The sequence below is a fragment of the Vanellus vanellus genome, assembly GCF_965231255.1.
Source record: "Vanellus vanellus genome assembly, chromosome: 6".
Classification (NCBI taxonomy): Eukaryota; Metazoa; Chordata; class Aves; order Charadriiformes; family Charadriidae; genus Vanellus; species Vanellus vanellus.
In genome coordinates, this window is record NC_138911.1 from 41,363,695 (window position 1) to 41,390,718 (window position 27,024).

General features: G+C 34.6%; 1 protein-coding gene across 2 annotated transcripts in view; it reads right to left on the reverse strand.

The window, feature by feature from the left end:
- The window catches only part of STRN3 (striatin 3), a 67,509-nt gene that overhangs the window by 12,749 nt on the left and 27,736 nt on the right, over positions 1–27,024 (reverse strand). The window contains exons 4-10 of one of the 2 annotated variants that reach the window (XM_082484748.1): positions 26,569–26,650; positions 26,127–26,306; positions 25,507–25,639; positions 23,695–23,836; positions 18,081–18,191; positions 11,658–11,798; positions 5,801–5,934 (exon numbers count right to left, since the gene is read on the reverse strand). In XM_082484748.1, the coding sequence (XP_082340874.1) occupies positions 5,801–5,934; positions 11,658–11,798; positions 18,081–18,191; positions 23,695–23,836; positions 25,507–25,639; positions 26,127–26,306; positions 26,569–26,650 (923 nt within the window). The remainder of the gene's footprint in view (positions 1–5,800; positions 5,935–11,657; positions 11,799–18,080; positions 18,192–23,694; positions 23,837–25,506; positions 25,640–26,126; positions 26,307–26,568; positions 26,651–27,024) is intronic. The other variant, XM_082484747.1, reaches the window with a different exon arrangement.

Consider the following 27,024-nt stretch of genomic DNA (forward strand, 5'->3'; position numbering starts at 1 on the left):
GTGACTGCAAGAGACTAATTTAGAGCTTTGAATACAATTTATATTATGCAGAGAGCAGACCCTTAAAAGACTACATCCCACTCGTCCTAAGCCTCCATCATAAGGAGAAATACATGTACAGGTACTTCTCTCTTCCCCTCAAGTAATGATAAAGGGAGCTTAGAAAACTGACGGCAGTTAGATGACCAAAATTAGCAAACTAAGAATAAATGGAAACTAATCCTATCCTTTGCCTTACACACCATCATCAGGGGCAGGTAGGGCCTGTAGTGATAGGACAAGGGGTAATGGATTTAAACTAAAAGAGGACAGATTATAGACTAGATATGAAGACTTTTTTTGTTTTACAGTGAGGGTAGTGAAACACTGGCACAGGTTGCCCAGAGAGGTGGTAGATGCCCCATCCCTGGAAACATTCAAGGTCAGGTTAGACAGGGCTTGGAGCAACCTGATGTAGCTGAAGATGTCCCTGCTCATTGCAGGGGGGTTGGACTAGATGACCTTTAAAGGTCCCTTCCAACCCAAACTATTCTATGATTTTCAGTAACTCTATTAAGAGATTATAATCTCCCACAGCTAATAAAGTCTTAGTAATTTATATCTACTGAAAATAAAAATCAGATCATAACATACCATATACCATGGTAAGTATTCTCGACCAAATCTATATCCTGGACTGAATTACCACTACTCACTCAAACTAAATTTGGTTCTACCCAATCAAAATAAATAGGAAGGCTGAGACAAAATTCACTGTTCTGAGTTACAGATGTGAAGAGATTTGCTTTTCCCTTATATTAATGTAAATTTCTGGCCTAAGTGCAAATTATGCCAAATTCAGATCAAGCAACAGAAACTTGTTATACCAGACATGTAACCTGGAATTATTTTTTTTTAATACTACCCAACAAATGCATTTCATAACAAAGCATTTTGTATCCAATCTTCCTACTTCAGAGTGTAATGAATACCATAATATTTTTTATTGAGATTTAAGTTATTTAGCACTACACTGCATATTACAAGCTTCAGAAAAAGAATAATCTTTTATTTCAGAGAACAGAGTGGAATTCTGGGGTTCTGCATTAAAACTTGATACTTTTCAGCTCAAACTGCATATTTACTCACCCCCCTGAATCAAAAGTGGGTAAGAAATGGAGGGGAAAAAAAGAATCCCCAAAGAAAAAAAATAATCTTATTTTTCTAGCAGAGTCATTTAATCCTCATTATGTAATGTATTCATCCACCTGGCTAACTCATGTTGCCTCATGTACTTGTGGTGATTCAGGGCTTAGAGAAATTAAAGCCAAACATTTGAAATAGCAATGGCTAATTTTAGCACATGTTGTTATGTCCCAGATTAGACAGACGACCTTAATTATTTTGGTGCAACATGCATCCACACCACGCTGACTTTTATTACAGTTATGAAGAGTAGTAATTCAAGAAATCCAGGACTGAATACAGTGGCCCTTATTCTTCAAAAAAAGAGAGTTCATTAAATCTTTTTCATTAAAATGGTTGTTGCAATGGTAATTTCATTCTCAGCAGTTCAGAGGAATCTGCTAAAATGCAAGGTACAGAATTTACAGATGTTATGAAAGACGAGGTGCATTTCCTATCTTAAGTATAGCTTTAAAGCCTTAACTTTTTTTTTTTTTTTTTTTTTTTTTTTTTCAAACAGACTTGAACATCTTGGTTCTTTTAGGTGACACCACGTATAACTTCCTAGAAATCTAGATATATATAGGCCAATTTTTTTTGTTTAATTCTTTTTCCCCATCCACGTTTCCAATGAATCTTGGCATCCTTGCTGCAGGAGTAAGAGAACAACTGACATCTTTAAAGAGAGATCCTTCCAACCTCTAAGGAAAAAAAGGTAACCAGTGGCGTATTAAAAAAAATAAAATATATACCTCACACAAACACAGTCAAGGATTTGGAAAAGGGATTTGCTGATTACAAAGGATAAACGTGAGATACAAAATGGGCCAGAAATATAATGGAAAAGTAGTAAAATGCGAACATTGGTACACAGTGTCACAAGTGTGACATCTCAAAAGCCCCTCAAAACAGAAGGCATGGACATGCTGCCCCATTGAGTCTTAATGTTTCACTGTAAATGCCAAAAGATAGACAGACTATGGAAGCATACAGCTTCACTAGCTCCTTCTCCCTTTTCCCCTAAACTCTGGTGGACTTTACAGGACCAAGAGGGATCAGCTGGATCCTTGATCCTAGTCCTCTGTCAGCACACAGCCACAGAGTAGGTGCTTAGAATAGCAGGGTCTACAAAAATCAAGAGTTGTTTTTCCCCCACCCAAAACCATCCACCAACACCCAAACAAAACCTCTGTCTAGGTCAGGACACGCACAAGACTTTACATATCCTAATAAACCTTTACAACAAAATCCCCCTAAACTTAGAGCAAAATAAAAAACATACAAACCACACACCACAAGAAACTGCTAAACAGATTAGAGGAGCAATCAGAATTGGAAATGTCCACTTTATAATACTTGCTCAATCTAACCTAATAAAAATGCCTTTTGGCCCTCGGGTTTTTTTGTCTGTATGGGAACACAGGCAATCAATCTATTCATTCTGCCTTGTAAACCACCAGCAAACCAGACTGAAAGATCCACAGTTATATGGAAGCAACTTCAGAAATTAAGAACTACCACAGAATTTTTAACCTGAAGGAACATTGTGATGTAGAACTAATAGCATCTGAATTTCAGTCTCTTTAGATCTACGATAGGACAGAGATTCCTTTCTTAAATAAAAATATCCAAAAAAATCCTATCTGTGTTATTTGATACTTCAAGTTCATCTATCCTGACACACGAAGAAGTCAAAAGCTACCCCACATTTTTCAGATATGCTTTAAAATCCCTAACAGCACTGGGAAATGACTGAATAGGAAACAGGGAAACCAAGTGACAATTACGGGCAATCACTTCTCTCTCCTATTTGGTGAATGATCCAGTAAAAGAGCAACAACTTACTTCTATCTTGTGGCTCCTTTACCAGCCAGATATTAAGCATAAGATAACCTCTCCCCACACACCTCCCAAACCAAGCTGTAATTAAAGAGCCTCTACGGAAGCGTCTCGAGAAAATTTTGAAAATCCAACAGCACTGAAGCAGTATAATCATCTTCATCTACAGGATCACTGACACTTTCAAACCTTCAACAAATTTGTGAGGTACTGCCTTCTGCTGCAAATTCCTTATTAGCTCAAACAGTATTTCATACTTGTGTCTTTATCACCAGTATTCTCAGCTTTAAGTTTTCCAAGAGCAAATGCAACTCCAAGTTCTAGTCTGCACTGCTCTTTGCACAATAGAAACTGTATTTGTCAGGTCTGTCACAAGTACTACAGATCCTCCTGAAAAAGTCTTATCAGTTGGTGTTAATTATATTATTCATTGTAATGCTTCCTGAGTTTGTCTTGGCTCACCTGGAAATACTCCTTCTTCTTGGAATAACCAAAATAGCTACACACTGTTTTATGAAGAAGCTATACTTCACAAAGAGAATATATTGCAAAGCTGCAATGTTGCAGTCAAGCATGACATTTTCCTCGAAATCAATCTTGCTTCTGAAAAGTCTCTCATGGGCTATCCTCTACAGACCAATTTTACCTAGACTTCTGGAGTTCTTGAAGGAGACATCACAAATTCCTTCCTTTACATCAAAGACATTATTGCAATCTCTTTAGCATAGAAAGAAGTATGGCGTATATTTGCCATTATGGCATCAGAACATATTAATGATTGCATTATTTTGATCCAAGATACTTCTAGCTCAGCATTATCCTCTGACAGTAGCTAAAACCAACCAAAACCACATAAGAAACAGTACAAGAATAGTAATGCTTCTTCTCACTGTTCTTCCAGACTGCTATCATTTCAGCCCAGGAACTTCTTGTTCCTTCTACATATATAGTAATTGTCAGTAGAGAGCTAATTGGAGAACAACAGATACAATGATCTATAAGAGAGATATAAAGCATTCTGCTAACACTGGAGCTCTACAGATACTGGAATTTATGATATTAACTGTGATTGATAATCATTCTCATAAGATTAAAAATAGCCAACCAAGAATGGAGCCATGCAAAATACAGTATTACAGACCAACCCTAAGGGTCACAGTACTAATTAGTCCATGCATTAACTGTCCAGCATACAGGCTAACTTGGGATTTTGGTGAGCAGAAGAGGAAAGAAGGGTGCTTGACGAATATATTAGATTTTTAAAAGAAAAAAGAATCCAAAAATTCTCTGGTTACAAACACGTGTCATAAATGTCAAATGTTGTCACATTATCTTTATGTTAATGAAGGGCAAGTGTGACCCACCAGACCTCGACAGTCCAAAGTTCTGAACTCGGGAATAGGAAAGACATAGAATGCAATGCAACTGCAAAACCAATCATAACTGCAGCTGTCTCACTACTGAAAGTATACCATTTTGTTTTTTGATGCCTCACATTTCCTGTCAGTAAAATGGGAATAACACTTAAAGAAAATAATTCAGTTCATAATAATTCTGACAAGTTCAGAAGCTTGATTTGACATTCTCAACTGCTTTAAAATCAATACTTTTTCTCATGCAAGTGAGCATTAAACCAAAATTTTCTTAATTCTTCGATGAAGATACAGACAGGAGCACTTAGAAGTTACTACTAAACCTAACTAAATGTGAAATTATGTGTTTCACATTTAAGCTGTCCTAAAGCATTTACAATTGAAGCTTTTGAAAAACTTTTCTTTGAAGTCCAATTTTTCATAGATTTCACTGAAACTTTATAAAAAGGTGATAATTTTCTAAACAATTTTAGATGATCCTCATGTGTAACCACACGTAAAATGTGAGACAAGAGATTCGGCTAGACAGAAATCAAAATCCTGAGAAAGTTCAGATTCAGGGAGCTGAAAATGAGCTCTGATATTAAGTTATCTGATTTCCCAGAAGCGTTATGTCATTTAAAATGAAACAGATAACCTGAAGATTAACCGCTACTGTGAACACTATACCATATAAATTTAGGAAGTACTCCAAATATTTTAAAAAGCCCTTTCATTTATTTTTATATAGTCCAGTAATAGAAGGTTGGATAATTAACATTTTCATTTGTTATTCAGGAAATGGAAGTATGTAACATAACACCCTGCAATAAAGGAGAAATGTAAATATTACCTCTTAAGACTTACCTGAACACTTCCCTAACCAGCCATCAAATGTTACTAGCCAATGAAAAATTCATATAACACTACTGGTAGTAGCTTAATGAATGTCAAAGGAATGTCAGAATGCTCTGGATTATAATAAAAATACACCCTAAAAGCTTACATCTGAAATATACTACTATATATAGTCTATGCTGTTAAGACTACATAAAAACAAAGGGTAGAGCAAAGAAATAAGTTAATATCATTATTTGTGTTTTATGCCATGCCTTCTCAATACTCCGTATCAGTGTATAATTGCCATTTTTGTTCAAACAAATTCATGTTAAGATGTCAATCTGCATTTTATGTCATAACACATTCCCCCAGTGAAGAAATCTGAATTAAATTATCTAAGTAGAAAACAAACAAATCATCTCATTCGACTTTGATTACCCAAATTACTTAGCCCATTCACAAGGGCTCCTCCTCCCAAGTGAGAGTTTTTGCTAATGAAACCTCTGTTCTCTGCATCTGTAATGTTCAGGGTGGGAGAGAGGGGACCCAACTATTATTGATTAAATTAAACTGTATAAAGAATTTTAAAATAAAATTGCACTTACATCATAACTATAGTCTGCATCATTTGTTACTGTCAAGTCTGCAAGGTCTCCAAGGCCCAGTACACTTAACAACACATCATCAGAACCCATAATAAATGACTTGCCTCCTCCAGGTGGAAACGTTATTGGCTCAGCTACAAAGAACAAAACAGTTTCTTTAAGTCTCAATGTAATAATTCAAACTGATGAAAAACTGCATTATTCATCACTTAAAGGCAAAGCAGAGTTTAAAACCAAACTTGTATGTACTACATACTGCCCCGACTAAAAAAAACATAAGAGACCATGATGACACGCACACATGTGCAAACACACACACATATATTAAATACGTAACTCTTATATCATACTTTGTCATTTGATTTCAACTTACTTTACAGAGTTGTTCAATACCACTGGCAAGTGACCTGACTGACATCACTTTACGTTGCAGTATCAAATGTACACCCCAGGTCTCCAGATTCTCAGCTAAATATTTCATTCACTATACCATGCTATCTGCCGTCTATCCATTTGCAAATAACATACTATTACATTATACTATTATTATACTATATTATACTACATATTACACTATTTCAAATAACCCTAGTTGCATGTGTAAGTATTTTTTTTTTTATCTCTGAGGTTAAGGCCTACTACAAAACATCTCTTCTCCTTTGATTTTTCAAGTGATTGAAAAAATGAAAACATCTGTTATTCATGAATTCCCTCTCTTACTTTCTCAGCATGATTTTGGATTCTAATTTAAAAATACACTCAACTGATATTTATCTTAGCTAGCTGTACTTTCCAAAAATTAAAATGTATCATTTCTGTTAATTATCATTTATAACGAATACAAATTATATATAACCATTCCCATTCATTCTGAATTCACATATGCATAATAAAAGTTTCAAATATTCACCCATATTCTTTACACTATTCAATAATTCTGTATATCTTTCTACCCACAAATACCAATTTAGCAGTGAGGAACAGGAATAAAGGTAATACTTTAGCATATTTTAGATGCTGCTTCTACTTATCAGTATTCCTTTCTGTGCAAAAACTGGGACACTTGTTAGGTGAAGTACTTAAACTTTAGCTATGTGTGAACTTTAGCTAAGTGCAAACATCTGCAAAATATGTTAAATCATATTTGACATCTTTAAAGATTAACCTTGCTTGACTTTTGGATTTCACTGATTTGGAATAGAGTTATGGTCTCACTTTAACACCACCCCTTGTTTCTAACCCTCTCAGAAAAGCCTTGAAACTCAGAGAACAAAGTTTCCACACCTGAAAAACATCCATATCCTGTTTTTTGCCTTACAAAAATAGTTCCAAACAAGAGGACTAATAATCAACACATTCCTTTTTTGAACATGCATCTTTACTATTCTGTATTGCCACTATCTGAATGGTAACCTAGTTAAGTTCCACTCCAGATGAAGAAAAGTAACTAAGACCAGGTGTAAAATTATAGATGTCTGGCATCATTGCTATGGCTATGCAAAGTGGAGCCAGACAACCTAGATCAGAAAATCCACTTCAAGAATAAAACAAGTTCTAATGCTTGAGAACTACTGTACTATTAAAAAAATGTAACTTTATTATTACAGGCAACACAACTGTATGCGAGAATCTAAGAATATCATCCACACAAGAATAAAGAGTGCTGTCCCTACAATTGCATAAAAAGAACAAATACTATTCTAACTATGCACAATTTAAAACATGCACAACCCACACAAAGTTCTTGACTCATCAGAATACTAGCTTAAATTAACAGCCCGAAATAGCTTACCACACCCTTATATGAATACCCTTTCCATTTCCGTTAATATTTTACTAAAAACCTCAAGCTGACAGTCTATTCCAAACCACCCATACTTCAGAAAAAGCTATATTCCTAGAAAAACACCTAATTATTTTCCATGTTCCCACCTATTTCCCGTATTATTGGGTTTTGGGCTTTTTTTGGGTGGGTGAGGGTGTATCCAGCCATCCATGATTATTAGATGAGATGAGAATTTCTAAGGATTGATTTCTTAGTGAAAGTGTCTGATCTGAGTATAAAAGGTGATACAAACAATACTTTATAGGAAGCAAGAAATAAAATAACATCACAAACATTCTCTGGACAAACCTATATTGTCAAATCCTCAAATGAATAACAATTAGACCCTTAATTACTTCAGAGAGCAAATTTTTCCTGGTTCTTTTCTGACTGAAAAAGAGTGGGAGAAAAAAAAAATGATAAAGGCTACAAAAGAAACAGAGGGGTTTTTTAGGTTTTTTGTTGTTGCAGTCATCAATTAGTTGGTTTTGTGTTATGGTGTTGGGTTTTTTTTCTTCTCTTTCTGTCTCCCACAAACAGACTCCAATACTTTTACTTGGAATTTGCAGAACTGGCTTGCCTCTACTGTCCTGACAAGGTCACAGACTCCCAAATACAAGTATCCATTTACAAGCCAAATCTCCCAAGTCGTTACAGAACAGAACTGCTGATCACTGGGGAAAGGAGGCAATATGCTCATTTTAAGCTTGAAGACACTTTCCATCCCAGTTGCAATGCTGTGATTCCTACCTGATCTTTAGGACAGGCTCACAAAGTTTAAATAAGCCCCTGAACTTATACTAATTTTTTGTGAAATTAATGTCATCTGTCCTTAACAGATCAACTTTCATATCCTTTATATTAAAAATGAACCACTACCATAGAAAAACACTACCACATTAAGAGTCTATATAATAAATTCATCAAACTTTTTGTGCAGAGACGAATATCCCTTTATTTAAAGCTTCAAAATTCATGCAATCTGAAATTTAGAAGCACATTTCTCATTACTAAAGTTGCAAATGTGTATGTATAATATGTTGTATAACTACATTTTATTTGCACATTTTATTATTTTAAAATAAGACACATTCAAAGAAGTTTAAATAATGGTTGCAAGCTGTTTTTATAAATAAAAGGCAGAAAAGTAGTGCAATGAAAGATGCATGATGTAATAGCTACTAAACACAAACACCCACAACTCTGCATATAAAAACCAATGTATCAATAGATACATGGAAATGATAAATTTAACTTAATTATTGAATGCTTTTCATCTTAAAAAAAAAAAAACAAGTATTTTTCTAACACACACGGAGTACAATATTATCCTCATAGCATAATATATATGTTCAACTGGGTTTGCAACCAATAAATACCAAGTAAAAATGTATGTGATAGTACAAGTTTCTTTCTAGGTGAAATTAGATTAAAACAATGCAATGATTAAATATTTCTTTGGCCAATTGTAACCAGCACTTCTTAACCTCAAGTTCTTAACATCATACATAATTAAGTCAAAATCAAGCAGTAATATTTGTGCAGAATGAAACTGCTTTAATCCCTAATCAAATATGAAAGTTCATATATGCTGTTGTTGTCTACTATGTGACAGTGACATCTCAATCTTGTTTTCCAGAAAGTTATTACGTGGTACACCAAAAACAGCAGTTAATGCCCGAGCAATTAGCTGTTACTGCTATTTTATTGTCAATCTATAGAACACACTCCCACAACCTATCGATATTAAAAAAGAAAAACAACACGTGAAAATAATAATTCTCTGTACAATACAGTGGATGGAGAATCATGCAGCATTTGATTCTGTTTCTGAAAGACATGCAATATGGTGAAATGGAAACTCCAATTTCTTATGGCCAAAAATATAAAGTGTAATTATGGCTAACAATTTTCTCCTCATATTTAACCAGGCACTTGAGAGAGGAAAAAAAAACAAAAAGCAAAAACAACCCCTACACCTTTAGAGGTATAAAATACATATTCCCAACCAATTAGAACCATGGTTTACTTTCCCCTCTGAACCCCCTCCTCCCCTCTAAGAAAAAAAGAAAAAAGTGAGCCTAATAACACTTCATTCTCTATACAAAAACAAAATTATCAACCACTATCTCAGAACTGTAGCACTTCAGAGCGTAGCATAAAACTTACGTACATTCACATGAACATTATGACTTGGTAACATTCATCAGCATAGGCTGGTGTGTCCCAGCAAGAAAACCTAAAGTTGTCTGCAAAAAACTTAGCTTTTAAAACACAGCTGAATAAATAATTGAGCAGAATCTGCATTTTATGATAATGAAGTATTTGGCCTTGTTAACAAAAGCCAGAACTAGAAGGAACTCGAAGACAACAGTAAGCTTGTTTGCTTGCAGCTTTACACCATAAGGTATAGAAAAAAGCTTAAAAAGCCACGTAGTATTCAAGATCGAATTTCTGATCAAACAGCAAAATTTACACTGTAACATTCTAGTTTAAAAGTTATGCAGAAACCACAATTAGCAGATAGGATGGTAGAGATATTCATCCTACTACTCTTAATGAATAAAGCCCAAACTACACTGATCAACTGAAAACATATGAACCCATTAAATAACATGAGAATATAATCCCAAAGGCACAGTTTATTCTAAAATAGTGTGGACAATCTTTATTTGAACTGTTTGTGGTACAGGAACCAGGCAATAAAAGTCAGTCCCTATCAAATTCAAATTTAGCATCTATTTCTTAAGAAAGACTGTTTTGTCCGGTATTATTTTAGATGTAAAGTCTCTAAAAGAGACACCAGCTATATAGCCTGTCCTTAACAATGAATACCTGTGTTCCTTTGCACATGTACAGCCTAAGAAAAATAGCCTACGACAGACTGAGGCAACTGTAACTGTAGGGTCGGCCTGCCCTTATTACCTTAACAAGGCTAAAAGGCAACCTAAAGCATGTAAATACTAAACCTAAGTACATGCACAAGTTTTAGCAAGTGGAACTTAACCAGTAGGTTTTTCAATTGCACTCCACATTTAAATTTGATACTGGTTCATGTTTAAGTCATAAATAAAAACAAAGATGAAAGGGAAGGTAGCAAAAGAGAAGGTATGAAGACAAACACTTGTAAAATAGCAGTTTGGGAGAGCAACAAAAAGAACTCCTATTTTTCTGCTTGCTTGGTGACAGGCATTTGTGGGACAGGGGTGAAGGAAGAATAGGAGAACCAACAGATTATCAGGATCAGTAGTAATGCAAATTCTTTCCACTTCTGGTATAGCTGATACCATGCCAGGGCTTATGGGTCCAAGACCATCATAAAAGAGCCAAATCTGAATTCAGCTGAGAATTTTGAATTAATACGTTCTGAGTAGAGGACAGAATTTACATAATGGTATTCTAATCTTAAAGTTAATACAAGGGAAATCATTCGTTTAAAAGAAAAAACCTTACAGCCCAATACAAGATTTTGGACTATGCAAGATAATAGTTTGCTACTAACTTCCACTGCCCAAGGTGATCCTGAAACTGAAACCAATATGTGGTAAAGAAATAATGGCTTTGTAAACTTGTATATATAGACCAAGAGAATTTAAAAGAAAACACTAAACTTGAGGAAAGAGACAAATCAAGTCTCATAACTTAAATAACCACTTTTAAATTTCACTTTAAAATGCAAACTGTGTATCAAATGTGAATACTCACCTTTTTTCCCCTCAATCAATAACACCCTATTTGTAAAAGGTTTTGCTAATGGGGGGGTCTGCAAACAGGAATTTAATAGTGAATAGTTTCAGAACACACTGCTGTACATGAAGTTGTTTAAAAATACTTATGAAATAATGGTGAGTTATGATAAGCCACAGAAACTCAAGCCATATTCTCTTAAAACCGTTTGGGAAGAATTGCAAATAAAATAATAATGTGGCAATGTGCAATTGCATTAAGCTTTCTAGAGGGGACAGTAAATTACAGCGTGTGCTTTCTAAAAGAAATCTCCTGAAATATAATAAGTAGCTGAATTTTTTGTACCTTCCTCTGCTCTTGCACCTTCATGATCAGTCATTCTAGAAGAGGGTGACCTAGATTGATTAATGATTCCTGAAGGGATGTGGGGTATCTCATCATCGCCCAGATCAGCTATCATGTCGTGAAGTTTTGTCCTGTTGACTCCTGTAAATTAACGTCAGCAGCAAAGATTCATTTGATTGCTACCGCTTGACTTGACTGAAGTCTCAAAATCAATTAAACTAAATAAACAAGAATAATTACTGATGGGACCTCCTTAAAATAAATACAATGCTTTGCTTTTGTCTTCGTATATTAATAAAATTAATCTTTTGGAAATCAAAAGGAGGAGTTAATACATCAAATCTGTAAACTACATGCAAACAGTTTTAATTCACTAAATCAAAGAATAACTCCTTTGTGTTCAGTAGATCTGTTCTACAGTTTCCTGTAGGAGAGAAAAACAATCATCTTACAGGCCTACTGAGAAGTCAGGACAAATATTAAAAGAACATTAACTATTAAACAAAATACAGATGAATTAAACATTTGCTAATAATATTACACATTTTTAACTATACTAAACAATTTAACACTGAAAAACAGAGTGCAAATAAAAAATAAGCTTATAAATGAGGGAAAAGGTACAGACAACTCATAAGGGGGTGCAACGAACAATTAACTTTCCCTGCTTTTGAATGGTATTCAAATTGTAGAAAGTGTTTATTGAACACACAAGCAAGAATGCTTCCACCACTATATGAAACTGCAGATGTATTATACAAGCATGCCTCTAGAAACAACTCTTAATTATGGCCATTAAATCCATGATATAGACACTAGCAACCAAGAACAGTATGTTGTAATTTATTTTTTTTTAATTCATAAATTCATTCCTGCTTCCACCTTACAGCTTGCACGTCAAAATTCAAGCTTCAATCATAAAGTGAAATTTCAGTGACAGAATCTCTTTAAAAGAAAATGATCCACAATGATGCAAGACACAGCCAGCTTTCAATTAATAAGAGTGTCCTCCTTGGGACTGCAGGCAGCTCTATTATAGAACATTTAAAATGAAAAAACCCATCACCCTACCCCCCAAAACTATGCTTTCAAACTTGCTAAAATATAAGTGTTTACTATCCTCAGAAGGACATACTAGAAATTAAATAATTTTCAAATATGTCCATTTTTTAGTAAAGTAAGTATTAGGAAATGATTTCTTATACTTTGAGGTGACACGTACCACTTCTATTAAAGACAAATGAAAACTAAAGCAAATTCTTAATTCTCACAAAAGGAAAAGGTAAACACTGTAATTACAGATGACTTATCAAAAGCAGAACTGTTCATTTAAACAGTTAAACACTAAAACACAGACTTCCAAATAATATCAGATTTTTAGATCTTATTGACAAAAAATGGTTAAAGTTGATGTGTTAAAAAATAAATGTCCATCAATAATTGAATTCTCTGAAGATAACGGAAAATTCTCCGGAGAGAATGATGGCAACGAAAAACATTTTGGGGAGTGGAATCATAGCAAAAGTATACCATGCATACCCCAAGAGGCACGCTATATAACTATTCTCATTAATACTTGCAAAACATTTTCATTTTGCCAAATAATACAGAACACCTAATACTTTTTTTTTTTGCGCTTCTGACATTTTTTTCCCTTTCTTTTACAGAGCACTTCGTATGCCAATTAAATCTACAAAGGCTGCTACCCAGAAGTTGTTTGAGAACAAAAATGGCTTCCAAAAGTTGCCAGATTTCTAGAGTGGTCAAGTTTCATTTCACTCGCTAGTAGAAGTGAGTCTAGAAACCTGTGATCCCCGCTAAAGAAATGCATGTAAAATAATATTGAGGAATGTCTCTTTTGCACCAACACTTTTTTTCTAATAGCCACTAGACTGATAGGATTTAATTTCAAAGGTACAATGCTTAATTGCTGTCAGCAGGTGAGATCTCATATAAAAAAGTAATTCTTAAAATGGCCAGGTCTCTAGCCTACAGACCACAAAGCTTGCTTTTGTCTTTATTCCAGTTGGCTGTCAGCCAGCAGCAGATAGATTCTTGAAGATATTATACAGCAATCAATAAATGACATGATAAAAGTCATGACTGGTACCCTAAACTGTCTACTTTAACATACCCTTTGCTTTCCAGAAGAAAAACCATTTGCCTTCTCCATGTCTATATGCACGAACTGGACAACACGTGGAAGGAAAATGCCAAAAATGGCTTGTAAACTCTTACTCACATCCAAACTGAACGCATCTTTTGGAAGTGCTTTCACACAAAGCACATGGCCATGAGAAGTTTGTCCCAGAGTGCACTCAGAAGTAACCAGAAGTAGCTCCCCTGCTCTGCTACCTTGAACCAGTCAGTCATTTAGTATGTCACAGAATCATAAAATGGTTTGGGTTGGAAGGGACCTTTAAAGGTCATCTAGTCCAATGCCCCCTGCAATGAGCAGGGACATCTTCAACCAGATCAGATTGCTCAGAGCCCCACCTAACCTGACCTTGAATGTTTCCAGGGATGGGGCACCTACCACCTCTCTGGGCAACCTGGGCCAGTGTTTCACCACCCTCATGGTAAACCCCTTGTCCTATCGCAACAGGCCCTGCTAAAAAGTTTGTCCTCATCTTTCTTATATGCCCCCTTTAAGCACTGAAAGGCTGCAGTAAGGTCTCCCCAGAGCCTTCTCTTCTCCAGGCTGAACAACCCAAGCTCTCTCAATCTGCCCTCATAGGAGATGTGCTCCAGCACTCTGATCATCTTTGTGGCCCTCCTCTGGACCCACTCCAACAGGTCCGTGTCTTCCCTATGTTGGGGGCTCCAGAGTTGGACACAGTACTCCAGGTGGGGTCTCACCAGAGCAGAAGGGCAGAATCACCTCCCTCAACCTGCTGGCCAGCATGTTTAGTCACCTCTTGTCCTTCAGGCATAACCTCAGAACAGCCCTCAATCCATCATACAATACAACTTCTGTATGAAACTTCTGTATGAAGTTTACAAAAGAGCAGCTGCTGTTCCCAACAACTCCTCTGTATTTCATGCTGAAAAATGTCAATATTCAAGATTGTGTCACCACCACAGACAACCATGCAGATTTCTGCTTTCAAGTAAGTGCAAGTGTACCTTCATATAACTGTTGAAGTATTTTAAATGTTACAAAGAGCTTTTTAAGTATAAAAATATGCTGTCTCTGCATAAGCAGCTACATTCAAGGCACAAAATGGATGACTCTCTTATCCTCAAGAAAAGACTAGAACAAAAAAATCTACAATCCCATCTCAGTGTATCCTCCTTCAGAGATCAAAAGTGAAAAAGGTAATTGAATAGTCAGTGCTGAGAAGTTGTAGTCTGAGACGCTGTAGTCCAAGAAGCTGTAAGCAAACTTCTACTAGCTCCAACATGTAATAGCCCAAGTCTGAATGTAACACAAGGATCCTTCCACATCAACAGGCGATGCTAATGAAGATGATAAAAGCCAAATGTGTTTTCATGCCTACAAACTATTACACTGTATTCCCAAAAATCAAGGCCAGTGAAGTGATTGGGACATATACCATTTCAAAACAGAAAGAAGATTAAGTATTACATTATGAAAATATGTACTGACAGAAGATGACCTAAATTAGGGTGTTCCACCCAAAAGAATACACATGAATGCAGACTACAGAAGGATCAAAATAGAATCAAATCTACTTCTGTTTACTTATTTATCTCTACATTTGGAATGAAAGTTACCACACCTGGGCCAGGGCTATAAAGACCCTGTTATGAAGACAACAATCTAAATGCAGATTATGGTAGTTACCAGATGCATATCAAAGTATTGCAAGAGGTGATAGTCATGCACATTTATTTGATCTTTATGATTATACATATACTGTAATGCACACAAATTCTGATATTGCTCAAAATAAGTTCTGATAAAAAGTCTGACAATACACTGAAGAGCAAAGCAAGAGATAAATATTCAGAATGAAGTTCATGAATGACGAGACGTGAGAAGCAGGAATAAAATTGGCCTTTGACACTATTTTCAGTCTCAATGTTAGAAAAACTGAGAAAAAAGTCCAAGAATCAAATAAACAAAAGTTAAACAAAGCTGTCCAACCTTAAATGCATATTTTTACTGTGTGTAGAGTTAGCTCATTCAATTAGCTCAGTGATTTAGAGGCTAATTTTTAATCAGAAACTATCATCAAGAATGTGACACAAGTGCAGTATCCTGCAAAGCACCCTGTGAGACTATATATATATATATATATACACACACACACGAGCTCAGGGCTTCCCAAAGGTGAATTTAAACTTAAAACCCAAAATGCTGAACAGTGACTTATGCGACCTAGCAGCACTGTGACACACAGTCGTCTCCTAAATATTCTCTTATGTGAACATAAGCAGCTTTCAAAATTACTTTAGATGAAGTAAATGCTCCTTTAAGTATTAATAGTGGAACACACATTGTCAAAAGACAATATACGTCAAATAATAATTGATGACCAATATGTCAGGCCATTCATGGTACAAAAGCTGATGTTACACAGTTTGCAGCAACTGCAGGAAAGTGGACAGGAAGAAAAATTTTGACAATAATGTTGAAAAGTTAAGTCCAGGTGCGACTGGACATTTCAGATAGAATAATAACTATTAACGTAAAAGACTGTCAAAACCAATTTAATAGGCAATGTAGACCATTAAAATGCCAGTTGTTTACAGAAGTAGTTATATTTTTGATGGGTGAGAATTATGCTCCTCTTCTGGAAGTCTTAGGATTTATAGATGGAAAACCAAAAAGATGACAGAAATTCTTGATTGCATAGCAGCAAATGAAGCAACAAGTGTAGAAAAGAAAAATCTTTTCTAGACAAGCCAAAATAATGCCACTAAAACAGGGAGGCCTGAGAGGAGTTTTTCATAGAAATTATAATCCTAGAACAACACTATTTTGTCCCTGTTTTACAGCTGCTTACCTTCAACAAGCCAGAAAGTAGAAATTAACCAGTGTGATGGGTGCAAAAAGATGAGAATCGAAACATAAGTACAGTTTCAAGAACTTTGTGTGATAACCTAAAGCTTTGCACAATGTTTGAGAAATATAAAAAAAAAACTGAATAATTACTTTGTTTTCCCTAGAATTCAAAACGTTTGCTGTTTTTCCGCATCCACTGTGCAAGTTTAATAAGAAAACTTCAAATAAAAGAAGTCCATTTTAGTATTGAAAGGAAGTTTCTAACCCTAGAAAATGCTTCCTGCGAAACTGGTATCAACTGCTGATTTACATGTTAAATGAGGATACAGTAGTAATCTGGTGCTAATGGGCAAATTCTAATCAAACCAAAGACTAGGTAAAAATCCTTACTTCAAGATTTTGTATTTGTATGTGTGTGTATGTGCAAGTCATGCAAATTAGCTGAAAAAACAATCAACATGCACTAAATGTATTCTAACTTGTTAGATGTTAAAAAGTACATTCAAATCTTAATAACTGCAGAATTCTTTGTGAAGTGGTATATTTTGATATCACTTAATTTACATAGTACATATTCACACAATTTTTCATATCAAGGAAAAAATATTTTTTACTAAATATCACCAGAAACTCTTACAATATACTTTCAAAATAAAAACACTGAATTCAAGGGAGCTTCTTTAGAGTGGCATTGATTTAATAACACTTTGTCCACTAAAAGCTTTGTATAGCTGATGACGTAATTTACAAAAGCATTTTTACCAGGTACTTCAATATCAAAGTTTGGTTTAATTTATGTAGTTCAAATAGGTCAACTGGTTTGAAAACTCTTAAAGAGTAAAGAGGTGTCAACCAAAATGTGATAACTGCACAGAAAAGTGAAGGGCACCATAAAATAAAGATTATATCCTAAACAAAGCCCCCCCCCCGAAGTTTGTATTTACAATACAGGCTTTTTTTCATTCTCATTGCCTTAGATTGTAAAAATAATTATAAGCCCATAAATAGCAATTATAGCTTGATACAAGCTCATGTTAAAAAACAAACAAAAACAACCCCCACCCCACCCACAACAGTACCATAGTGTTATACTTTAAGAAGCAGATCAAGTTTAAATCTTTCAGAAAACTTCTCAGAATAGGACTATCCTCAAAATGCAAGTTGTTCATTATTTTTACACTCACATTTGAAAACATTTGACTCTCTTTACCCATTTAACCTTTAATTTTTATGTGTTTTCAACATTTCTCTTCTAGGAAATGGCTGTCAAAGGTTTTGACGTATTCACATTCAGCAGGTAGAAAGTTAAAGTTGGTTGCCCCCATTACAGAAAACAATGCTTAATGAAAAAAACAAAAACAAAAACAAAAACAGAACTTGTAAGAAAAAATGTCTTCTATATAGATAGGCAAAAAAAGCGTTGCATTACAAGATTCAGAATCTGCACTTACTCTTTACCCCTTTCTTCCCCTTTCGTTCCTTCTTGTACTGTTCCTTCAGTTTACTTATTAGTCCCTGGTCTACATCCCAAACCTCAGCAGTTGGGGACAGGTCATCTTTGTCTACATGCAGCATATTATTAAAAGAAAAAAAATCAGCAATTGGCAATGCAAGCTGTTGGCGATTTACTATTATAGCTGTATAAGAACATTAATAAAAGTTCTTAATAAATCTTTACTTTAAAGGTGCAGTCTCAGTTTTAAGTTTACACAATACTAAGTCTCATTTCATACAGTTTTCAAGGCACTGTATAATATCAGTTACATATTTGAAATTTGTATGTTAATTTGTTACTAAGGAGCAAACAAATTAAGCTTTGTAAGTAACCGCTTATATTAGATACTTCAAAATACACAAAAATTCATTGGTGTTCAGAAATGATTACTGCATCTTTAGAAAGACAGTGTTAAGAAATTATTCAGCCAGTGTTGAATAAGCAAATAAAAGTATTCATGCTATATTACTCATGAAAATGCAAGCTGAGTAAGTCAGTGCCAGTTTATTCACGAAGACCACCATGCATCCTCTCGCACTCATTCTACATGCACAAGAAAGAAACCTTGGTCCTACATATTACCAGAGGTAAGTCTATAAATACAGCTTTTTACATAAAGATGAAGAAAAGTAATTTGCATAGGTGAATAAATTGACATCCCACTGCATTCCAGCAAATAAATTATAATTAGCAGAAATACAACATTCCACAGTAGTTTCAGAAGACTTTTCCTGTCTTTTTCTGTTTGACAAATATTGCAGAGTTAATTATTCTCCAAGAAAAGTCAACTCTCCACTTTTCTAAACTATCCCTCACAAATATTTCTGGAAACACAGAATTAGTAAAAAGATGAACTTGTTTCTAAGACAAGATAAATGTAACATTTGCAGAAGGACTTTTGCTAAAAGACAACTAGGCAGCAACCAAACTTGGTTTGTGTGCCAGTTAGGCTTATGTTCACAAATTCTTTAGACATAAAATAATAAAACTAAGTTTCTCAGTTCCCAACTTCCCATCATACCTATGATATCAAGAGTTTTCATTAAACAGCAATTTTTGAGGTTATAACCATTAGAGTCATAAAAGTGTAAAAAAGAAGAAACATGCATTTATGAAGCAAACAAGTAGGAGTTATTCCAAGTACAAAACATGACAACGAATGAGAAAATATCCTAGGATATTGATGTATCTACCAAAAGACCATCATTCAAATAGGGCCAAGCAACAACAAAGAGAAACAATCTTGATCAAAGAGGTGAAATATAGAAACGGCAAGGGTGGTGAAGGCATGAAACGGGCAGCATAATGGCAAAGTTCCCTGAGCTGTCCACAAAGAAGAGTGGAGAGGGGAACAGAACAATGACATCCTACCCCAAACTGCAGCTACAATGACTAAACTGCAAACACAAAGACCTAACCCTTTATGAACGCAGGGCCAAAACATTGAAAAAGAATAGCAATTGGTGAGGAAATACAAGAGGCACAGAAACATGTCAGAGGATATACTCAACCAAGAGGAAGGAACTTAGGAAAAACAACAAAAGAAAACCCTAAAACCCTAAAACCCAATGAAAGGAAATTCAGTTAAGAACAATTAAAATAAAAAAATATCCAAAGCACTATTAATACAAAGAAAATAATCAGCTGCGTTGCAGAGAAGGATTTGGGAATTAAATTGAACCAGATGCTGAACATACATAACAGCAATGTAAGGCTGTTGTAAAAAAAAAAAAAAAAAAGGCAAACAAACAGCGCCACAACACCACTGTCATTCTGTGTGTTTTAAAAGGTGTGGTGTATTAAGCCAGAAGTAGTCCATATAATTCAGTGATGGTCATGACAAAATTGAAGTAACAAGTGTTCTACACTAGAAGTTCAGAAACTGTCTGCAGATTGCAAAACAGAGCATTTAGATATCAAGACCAAGAATTTGAAGGAACTGGGCTCATTCAGTCAACAGAAAACAGGAAAAGTGTAAGCCTGCAAACATAAATACTCAAAATCAATGCCATCAGCTGCTGAAATGTAGGTCGTAAATAGAAAACTAAATAAAACGCTAACTCTGATTAACCAGAGAGGGTGTGAAATGAATTTCAATGAAGATTTTTAGGAAAACTCTGCAGGTGTTTCTCTCAAGTATGCCTTATTTCGGAACAGAGCCACGTATCCAGAACAACTCTGTAATTCCCCCCCACTAGTGAGTGAGCCTCCTCAAATTGCCTGCAGTGTTTATAACCTACGCTAAACTGACATCAGGACAGTGCAGAGGACCCAGGATGTCCAGTAACCAATATCATTTAGTGAAGAAAAGATTTTTTTTAAATTTAATTACTTTTTTTTTTTTATTTAAAAGATGACCCAAAAGATTCTGAATTCTAGTCACACTCTGCCACCCAGAATTCTGGGCACAGTCAGTCATTCTCTGACTTACAGTCCATCTGTAAACAGAACTTTTGTGTTTCACAAAGAGGAGAAATTCATTGATAAACACATAGTTAATCATCAAATTCATAAGCAGAATAAAAAGACTACATAATATGTAGTATCTGTAATATGTAACATAATATATAATATGTATTTATTCCTATTTGCCTAAGCAAACAGAAATTCTATATACAACTTTTTCTTGATGATACCATATCACCACAAGGCATTTATAAATTTTTAATCTAAAAATGTACATTCATTTTTGAATGTGCTGCATATTTTAAGTCTTTATTTAACATAGTTTGAATTTGCTCATGTTTCACTATTTTGAAGATAAGCTGTTCCTAAGTAAAACATGTCGCATGACAGGACACTTTAAATCACAATGTATGAAAACAATTTATGTCCCAATGTATATTAAATGAGGCACTTTAAAAAAAAAGAATGTGTTCATAAAAAGCTGTATTACAGGAAGGAAAAAAAAAACCAGCAACCCCAAATTCCACACTTGGTGGCTGGGTTGCAGAAGTCTCCAACAGCAAAAATGTAACTATCAAATTTGGCAATGAAATATTTTAACATATCTGAAGTTAGACCTACAGATAATACTTTGACGATTAAGTACTGAAAGTAATAATAAAGCAAGACTAGGCAATAAGTTTAGAGCCTAAACATCAGAAGTTTGGTTTCCAGATACTAAATAAAAGCATTATAAGGAAATACACATGTAAACATTTAGATTATTTCCAGAGAGCCCAAATCTTTGCAAGGGTAAAAAGGGACAGACCGATGTCAATGACAGGAAAACTAAAACAGCAAGAAAAAAAAAGCTGAGAAGAAAACAGAAAAGAGCAACTATTTATATTATGAAGATAAGAAAAATAAGAATTATAACAGAAGTACTAAAGTAGATGGTTGGTGCAGTTGTTTAGAACATAATGGCAAGTATTCATTTAAATGGAGCTCCCCCTCGAAAATAAATAAATAAATGGACAGACCTGGAGATTTCAAGTAATAGCAGTTTTACAGAGTTAAAAGCAACGTGACCGGCTAAAATAAATAGGGAAAGTATTTGAAATGTTATTTTTGATACATAATAAAGAAGCATTGACTTCAAATATTTCAAATTTACACACTGATAGACTGTATCCTTAAACATCCATTTAAAGAAAGGACAGCCATACTCAAATCGGTGACATATTATGAGAAAAGCGTTGCTACTACATTTGGAACTATGTCTTCTGCCTCATTTAAACAGGAAGTTAGTACAAAATATACAACAAACTTATGGATATTGTCTTCACATGGCAAAACTCAGAACACATACATTTAAAGATGAAAGTAGGTTTATGTTTACTTCCTCCTCCCTACCTCCTCACACATGAGCATTTTGGTAACAATGGAATTACTGCAGTTAAATCAGTTGTGACAAAAAAAGCTGTCAGAAGTGTGTACAAACTCTCAAATGCTCTGTCTCACTTTTGCTATGGGTTCACTTAAACTGCAATAAAAGACATTGAAATTGATCTGAAAAGCATGATGGGTCAATTTTATTTTTAAAATAGATTTTTAAGTTTTATTTTATTTTTAAGCTCGGGACAGCAACTGAACTGCTCAAAAACAAGTCTGAAAAAAATTAACCTGCAAAGTCAGCACTGCAAACAAATCAGAATCCCCCCCCTCTGGGTAACTACCTGAGAAGATGACAGAGATATAACACACTGGAAGGTAATCTTGGAAAGCAATGACTTGGAATTTCAGTAGTTCAGTAAGTTTCAGCAGTCTGCTCTGAAAAAATGGATAAATCTTTCACTGTGTGAATTATAGTATCAAGCTGTCCTTCCTTCTATATACAATAGTGGGAGGACTGATGCTAGACCCAGAACTTTCTGCATCACTATACATTCGAAAGGATGCTGCAAGCAAAGTCAAAACCTTGGCTTCAGGACCTATAAGACATCTTATACCAAGAGATTTGGCTGTTTGGCCAATTAAAAATATAATCAAGAAACTAATCAGTTAAAATTGCTTTCAAAGGTGAACACCACCAAGCAACTAAAATGCTTCTAAAAGTAGATAGGTATTACCAAAAGTAAAGATTTGTCGGGCTTCATCTTCCAACTAGAAATAAGAGTCAGTTTTAAAAATAAAGGTGACTAACCCATTGATACTAATTTCCAGGAAGGAATGCTGTCTAATCCTTGGTACTTTCAAAATCAAGACTGGATGATTTTCCTGGAAGATGTGTCAGTATTCTGATTTCTGTAGATCTTTATATTCTCTTCGCTTACTGTACTGAGGTTGAGGTGTTTATCTAAGTATGGCAAATTCATTGTCTCAATGACATAAAATGGTCAAACGATGATCTAGTGGCACTTTTTGGCCTTAAAATTTAAGACTTACAGTTACAAAATTGCTTATACCACAGCTCAGAAATTAAGATTGTCAACTTCCCACTTCAAGGCAGATATGAGTTACTTGGTTCATTACTTGTTTTCCTACCCGAATTTCTTCTTCTCTCTCTTTCTTCTTTCGAAACATGTAGGCTCTGAGTTTCTGACTTAGCATATTTTAGCTTTTATCAAATTAGTAACCTACTTAATTTTATTATCCACTCTAAAATGAAAATAAAAAGTTGGGCCAGTACAAAAGTATTTTTTGATTCTACTAATTGCAAGCCACATTAGCAATAACATGTAAAAATCTCAGCCAGAAAAACTAAATACACTAATTGCCCATTTTTACAAGCACACCAAAGAAAATCATTCAACTTGAGTACAAAAAGTTTAAAGCTTCTGGTCAGAAACAAATAGGAGAAAAAAATATCTGGATTTGAAAGCAAAATTAATTCAGGTATAAAACCATTCTGAATCCTAGCTTTCTTATTCAAGACAGAAAATAAGTCTCCTATTTTAATTTTGGAATCAAAACCTGAAAGAAGTGTAACTATAATTGTATCTGTAGCAACTACGACAGCATATATATGTAAAAGTTTCAGCATCCAATACACTATTGCCTAAGCATAAGGATTTGTTCATCACAATCATCCACACATCCACACCATCTTAGCAGGTACTGCAAATCTTATGTACTATCATGAACAAGTACTCCTTTATTTCTAACTGCTTTTGTTAGCATCTTACCCCACTCTGTTCCATCTCCTGAACTTCGAGCTTCTCCAGCTCCCTCACCATCTTCAGCCGTCACTAAAAAATCAAATTCTTTCAGAGCTTCTTCAGTATCGGGGTCATCTGTAAGGTCAGCAGCTAAACCTTCATTACCAATCTGCAAGCAGATAAACATTTTTCTGCATTTGAATCATGAATAGATTTTTCTACTTAAATATTTAGGTTAGAAGTGATACAGATTACTCTCACTGCATACTTGGTTGCAGAGGAAAACATTTTTCAACATGAAATGCAGAAAAAGACACAAGTATAGTCAGATCTAGAGCTGCTTATTTAAAAAAAAAAAAAAAAAAAAAAAAAGAGCAGTGCGGTCTACTGATCATTACGAAACAAAAAGAATACTGACACTAGGTTTAGCAACAACAACAATCCCATCCATCCCAGTCTTTGTTTTTTATTTAAAATGTCAATTGGCAAACTTTGATGATTTTCTTGCAATATCAATAGCTCTGCACAGAAGCTTTACAAACAAACTGTGTTTTCTTCTGGTCTAGAAGCCTTTTTTCCTCTTTGCTTTCCAGTTCTACCTCAGTGTTAAGCATAAGCTTGGAAAATATGGTGTTTTCAGAAAATGTCTTTTTATTAGTTCTACCACACCTTCACCTTAAACAAAAGAAACAACCTCCCTACCAAGGCATCAGTGAAAAGGTTTCTTCAACTCTGCAGGTGAAGAAAATTTCCACGTGGGGTTATGATTCTGTGACTTGCACAATAGTCTTATACTTCTGCAGAAAGAGACAACTTTTACAAAGATAACTATAAATGATCTTTCTACTTTCTATAAAAACAAACAAACAAAAAACAAACAAGCAAGCTTTGTCAAGAGTGAAAAAAAATGAGTGTAGTGTCTTTATATGTGCTTGGAGATTTACTTCTTAATCTTTTTATCAGACTGGCTACTGCCTTAAAACAAAAAAGATTCAACTGATTACTTGATTAATCTATTTACTAGAAGTAAAAGTTAATACCAAAGGTATGGTGGAAAACCCTTCTTGACAAGCCAAGTTAGAAGATTAAGACTTGTGTCAAGTCTAGCTAATGCTGCTAGATAGAAAATTCGATGCAGCCAAAGCTGCCATCATGCTACAGAATACTCTGCTGAGCAAAAAGTAATAAAACTGTCAGTAAAACTTTCATAAATCAACCTCTTCACATAAAGAAACCCCAGTGACATGGAGACTCTTCCAGTACAGGAGAAAAAGAACCAAAAAGGCACAGGTAATAAAGCCTATCCTACTTAGAAAGCTGCTCACAGAACAGAAAACTGAAAAGGAAAATAAAACAGAACAAAACTTAACTGAACCTTAAACAGAAGGTTACTGGAGACAAGTCTCTGCTAGGCTTTTAACATATTTGGTAAAAAACTGCATAAAAGGACGAATTAAACATGTATTTGGCATGGAACTGATTTTTTTTTCCTCACTACATAATTCAGTTTCTTCTAAGGAATTGTCCCTACCTTCTCTAAAATTCAAAAAGGATGCACGTTGTATTGTGCTAAATTTGCCTCATAAAGGGACTCAAAGTATGCAGAGAAACTGAGATGGCCAAATCAGTTATCTCTTTCAGCATTTATTTCACATATTAAATAAACCACCAAATTTACCAATTACGCATCTGCTTACAATCCATTCAGTGAACAAAGGTACAACAACAAACATTTTAACATGACACATTTATAATCATCTGGAAAAAAAAAAAGATTTCCCTTTTTAAAATGGGATTTCATATCTACATCAAATAAAAAAAAAATTAAAAATCTTTTACTTTATGTTTCTTATTTATCCGGTGCTTTTCTTTTCCTTCTGCAATATCTTCTATCATGTCACTCTCTTCTTCTTCATCACTATCATCTGCGTTTTCTAAGAAGTTAAATGTTTCAAGAACATCACCAGAATTCCTACATAAATAAAAACATTAACAGAGAATCCATTTTACTTGCTGAAGAGATTTTAGACAACTAATCAGATTAAAAGCTGTTAGGTAGCAATTGCATAAGAGCTTTAGAACTAGCAAACCAACAAGAAATGGTTGTATGAAGAATGTCCTGGTTTGTGGTTACTACAGCTGCTTATTCCTTATTGTAAAAGCACCACTCAACAGTCTTGCCTTAAAATAACAACTCTAAAGTAGTTATAAAGTGGTGATATAAATTCAACTTTAATGCACAATACTTTCCTGTATATAATATATGTGTGTATGTAATATAGATATATATGTTCCTATGTACAACCAATTTCAGTTAAGTTCACAATCATTTGTAGTCAGGTAGACTCACAGGCGTTCAGAGACTCTAGAGTTGGAAGTTCAATGTTAACCGACCGGTACATATTAATGACCAAATAAAACCTACTTAAACTTTATGGATTTCTTGTATCTTCATTTACCTTTTGATTTCCTGTCCCTTTTGTTTTGATGAAGGAGATTCACCCCCATTGAGGATCTGTTCCAAATTCTTTGTCTCTACCGAACCATTTGGTTCTGAATTGGAAAGCCCAAGCAAAGACCTTACCCGCTGGGAGCGTACATCCAATATTGTATCTGTATAACCTACTTCCTGAAGATACCTAGATGCATTAAAAGAAAGGGGAAAACATGTTTGAGGAAAATGAAAGAGATTAGTATTGACTTAAAAATTAATGCCAATATTGTACCATTTATGGAAAATACTGTACTCTATATTGCTTAAAGCTCAAGACTACAAAGTCCTGAAAAGTGAACCGCTATTTGATGGCCTCAGTTACTCCGTTTCATAGAGTAAGCGTATATACATCTCCTCATACCTCAGGGAAAAGTTTGAATACGCCAATATTCACCAATGTTACTTACTGTCTTAGTAACTGTCTGCCTTGCTTCCAGGTCAATTGGCTATTTTGAGGTACTGCGGGAACCTCCGTATCTTTGGTTTCTTCTGAAAGATACAGTGTCATAGTTGGGTGGGGTTTTTTTCTGTGGTTGTTTTTGTTTTGTTTTCTTTTTTTTTTTTTAAAAAAAGATCAACTTACTTTTTACAAGACACCAATGAAACTAAAAGTAAATCTTAAAAAAAGCTTTAAATCAGGTGCAGTCTTATGCAGTGTTTTTTAACAAAAAAAAAAAAATTTCTAATTCTTTCCTAAAGCATCAAGCAAACAATTTAACAGAATAGAACCAGTTAGAAAATCCTGAGCCCTTACATGCAGAAAAAGAACTAGAAAAATATTTAACTTGTACACAAAAGAAAACCTTGCACTGATCAGCAGAAGTGTTAATGCTAAGAAAACAGGCTCTTTCACAAAGCAGAGA